The 4,382-nt window shown below is 44.8% G+C and overlaps 1 protein-coding gene across 1 annotated transcript in view; it reads right to left on the bottom strand.

Moving 5' to 3' along the window:
- Positions 1-4,382, bottom strand: part of alx3 (ALX homeobox 3) — a 12,582-nt gene that overhangs the window by 2,314 nt on the left and 5,886 nt on the right. The window contains exon 2 of the mRNA XM_019860603.1: positions 4,166-4,373. Within this exon, the coding sequence (XP_019716162.1) occupies positions 4,166-4,373 (208 nt within the window). The remainder of the gene's footprint in view (positions 1-4,165; positions 4,374-4,382) is intronic.

Raw genomic sequence — 4,382 nt, 5'->3', positions numbered from 1 at the left:
ATATCAAAAGTGGGGGGGGGGCACCAGCTTCTGTGTGTGAATGTGTGATTGTGTGTGTGTGTGTGTGTGTGTGTGTGTGTGTGTGTGTTTCATTGTTTTTTTTTTTTTGGAACATTTGTTCACCTTTTTATTTTGTTATATATTATCAACACCATCACTTGAATAATAATAATAATAATAATTATAATAGCCACTACGATTAAAATTGGGCTCATATTAGTTTGTGGAATGTAAACATGTCATCTGCCTGCCCCTTTCCACGCAAAAGTTTGCCAACCTAATGGAGTCAAGGCACACGTTTTAAATGGAAAAAACAAAATCTCACTGCACACCGTCAAACAAAAATGTCTCAGAAGTACGAGCCGTAAAATACAGTATGATCTCAAGCCAATTTATTCCCAAATATGCGGACTAAGTGTCAAGTCTGGTCCCGTTGCATCGGCGCAAGAAGCCCGGCTATCTGCTCCCGTGGCAACGGCAACAGTTGCATCCGCCGCTTTGGACAATTCATCAATTTGACTGATGAGAGTTTATTTTGCCCTTGACATTTTTTTTTTTGTTCTTTTTCTGTCTATTTAAAAAAATATATATATTTTTGTAGCTTTCATGGTTCTGAGCACATCCCTGCTGACGTCAGAGTTGCCAAATGAGTGACTTTTCCGACGTCTCCAGAGGCAATTATTCGAAAACTGTGACTTTGATTCCTCTTGAGGAAGAGGCGATGTGAGCAAAATGGCTGCCAGCGTTGTTTACGCAGTGGAAATATTTGAGCAATGGCTTCACCTGTCCAACCCAACGTGAGAAAAAAAAGGGCGTAAGAGATTTGCAGGATGTGAAATTTCACGGCTCATTTCAGAATGATCGAGAGAAAAGGGCCGTTTTGTTTTTTTCTTTTGCAATCCATTATTTCTGTGGAAATTCATGCGAGTTTTTGGGAATGCTGGGAAAAGAAAAGCAATGACATACAAAGAACAAAGACGGGGAACAAAAACACATAAGCAAAACTTGTTTTGAGTGACACAATTGCCCTTTTGCTTTTTCTATCAGCAAAAAGAGGAAATCGATTTCTTTTTGAATTTGAAGGTCAAACAAATCTTGCGATAGCACAATTCTGTCCACTTTGCGCCGTGTTATTTGCTCCATGAAACCGTCGTCCAAACGCATTTCCCGGAGCCGCAAAAAACAAACGCCGTCTGCCTCTCGTCTCCAGGCCGACCTCGTCTCTTCGTTCAATTTGGTCGCAGCCTTCATTTGCGACCCGATGTTGCGCTTCACGACATAAACATTCCCCCTTTCCGCTGAGGCCCTGAGCCCCCCCCCCCCCCAAAACATGGAGCTAGGCAACAGTGAAAACAATAACTGGAGAAATCTGAACCAAACCTCCAAGGTCATCGTGAAAGGTCTTTTTTTTTTTTAAATTGCGCCGACCACGTCTCCGGCAACGTGTAGCACAGCCCTTCTGCTCTCAATGCATCGCTTCTCATTTGACATGCGGTGATGTGAAACACCGTCGAGAAAAAGTACACGAGACACGCGGTGAAAACGGGTCAAAACTTGAGACGCTCCTGAAAAAACATCGTTCTTATTATTTACGTTGATGTTTTCTTTCTCGTTGTATCCAGTTTAAAAAAATATATCGTTGTTAGTTCTCACATGCTGCTCTTTCCTGGTGAAGAATTGTATAAAAATCGAGTTAATTAAACAAAACAAAAAAAAGCACATTTTTATCGTGATTCAAGATAATAATCTAAGAGCAGACCAAACAGGAAGACCAAATGAACTCTTGTCAAAACAGGCTGGAACCGAATGTGGCGGCGTCAATTATAAGTCTGGGCGACGTGACGCCACGTGAAAATAAAATCGCATCCGGTATTTTCTTTTTCAACAAAAATCGGGTTCCTGCTTTGAATCAATTGTTGGCATGTTGTTGTTTTCCTTGGGGGTCTGGGGGGGGGGAGGGTCTGGGGTCATCGTCATGTACAGCTGAGACAAGGCGACCTTGGCAAACTCTCGGACAGGTGAGGAGCACATACCTCGGGTCAAAAGTTTCCAACGGGAATAATTGACTGGATAAAATAAAGGAGGCGGTTTTAAGAAAGGAATGCTTTGACGGGCTTGCGTTGTCAGCCAATTGAATGACGCTGATGTTGTTGTCGGCTCGTGTGACCTGAGCGGGACAAACAGCGACGCCAGAGAACACAATTTCCTCAGCGCGCAGGCAAATCGGACGAAATGTCGCAAATTGTAGCGACGTTTAACATAAACATGATGACTTTTATCAATACGCATGCAGATACTTCGAGCCAGTGGGACACTGCGTGACTGATTCTGTGGCATGTGGAAAGCACGAACAGTAATTTAGAAAATAAGCGATAACATCCCGAGATTTTTGTTTTCAATCGAGACATGAGTGAAATGTCTCATTTGAAGGTGTCCACAATTTCGATTCATGAGTTGATTTGACACTTGCACACGTTTTCCTCAGTTTGTCAACTCTGCGGACACGAGAAATGAAATTTGTCATTTTACGGCAGGGGGGGGGAGGGTCTGGGGTCATCGTCATGTACAGCTGAGACAAGACGACCTTGGCAAACTCTTGGACAGGTGAGGAGCACATACCTCGGGTCAAAAGTTTCCAACGGGAATAAATGACTGGATAAATGATGTCCTCTTAAAAGCCGGTGATAAAGGAGGCGGTTTTGTGAACGGAATGCTTTGACGGGCTTGCGTTGTCAGCCAATTGAATGACGCTGATGTTGTTGTCGGCTCGTGTGACCTGAGCGGGACAAACAGCGACGCCAGAGAACACAATTTCCTCAGCGCGCAGGCAAATCGGACGAAATGTCGCGAATTGTAGCTACGCTTAACATAAACTTGATGACTTTTATCAACGCACACGCAGATACTTCGAGCCAATGGGACACTGCATGACTGATTCTGTGGCATGTGGAAAGCACGAACAGTAATTTAGAAAATAAGCATAACATCCCGAGATTTTTGTTTTCAATCGAGACATGAGTGAAATGTCTCATTTGAAGGTGTCAACAATTTCGATTCATGAGTTGATTTGACACTTGCACACGTTTTCCTCAGTTTGTCGACTCTGCGGACACGAGAAATGAAATTTGTCATTTTACGTCAAGAGTCATTTCGATTCAATGACTGGACTTTTCAGTGAGTACTCAGTACTCAGTTTGTACCTGACCGAGACAGCAGAAAAGGGCAAAAGGGTCATTTGGTGGCCTTTCTCATTTTTTGGGGGTGTGGGGAGGACTTTTATTGACTAGTACATGCAGGTTGTTGTTCCCCTTCACTTTATGCTCCGAATCCAAAATAAAATTGAATGACGCTGATGTTGTTGTCGGCTCGTGTGACCTGAGCGGGACAAACAGCGACGCCAGAGAACACAATTTCCTCAGCGCGCAGGCAAATCGGACGAAATGTCGCGAATTGTAGCTACGCTTAACATAAACTTGATGACTTTTATCAACGCACACGCAGATACTTCGAGCCAATGGGACACTGCATGACTGATTCTGTGGCATGTGGAAAGCACGAACAGTAATTTAGAAAATAAGCGATAACATCCCGAGATTTTTGTTTTCAATCGAGACATGAGTGAAATGTCTCATTTGAAGGTGTCAACAATTTCGATTCATGAGTTGATTTGACACTTGCACACGTTTTCCTCAGTTTGTCAACTCTGCGGACACGAGAAATGAAATTTGTCATTTTACGGCAAGAGTCATTTCCATTCAATGACTGGACTTTTCAGCGAGTACTCAGTACTCAGTTTGTACCTGACCGAGACAGCAGAAAAGGGCAAAAGGGTCATTTGGTGGCCTTTCTCATTTTTTGGGGGTGTGGGGAGGACTTTTATTGACTAGTACATGCAGGTTGTTGTTCCCCTTCACTTTATGCTCCGAATCCAAAATAAGTCCGCTGTTCAGAGCCGGCCTACGATTGCTTCGGAATGGAAGACTTGCGTTCTACTTCCACATGTCTGCTGCTACGAGCTTTTCAAAACAGATCTTATCTCACTCAGCTGGTAAACTCATAGTCTGAAAAAAAAAACAAGCTTCTGCGCGTAATTTCAAGGGCATTGCGACGATAATTTGGGGGCGGAAGGAGAAAAAAGGAATCCGACAGAGTAATAGCAACTTACTTTGGTGGTAGAAGGGGGCCTTGGCGCTTCCAAGTCCGGCCTTATGCTCCTGGCCGAAGGCCTCCAAGAACTTGCCGTGTTTCTCCGGCGGCGAGGCGGGAGGATGGCACGCGAAGTCCCCGAAGTGGCGGTGCGGCGCGGCGTAGGCGTCCGCCTCCCCCCCGGCGCCCGCAGGCGCCGCGGGAGCTAGGCGGCGGCCAGCGCCGACCTGGCGCAG

This window comes from Hippocampus comes, unplaced genomic scaffold (genome assembly GCF_001891065.2).
Source record: "Hippocampus comes isolate QL1 unplaced genomic scaffold, H_comes_QL1_v1.1 scaffold56, whole genome shotgun sequence".
Taxonomy (NCBI): Eukaryota; Metazoa; Chordata; class Actinopteri; order Syngnathiformes; family Syngnathidae; genus Hippocampus; species Hippocampus comes.
This window is presented reverse-complemented; position numbering and strand designations above follow the sequence as displayed.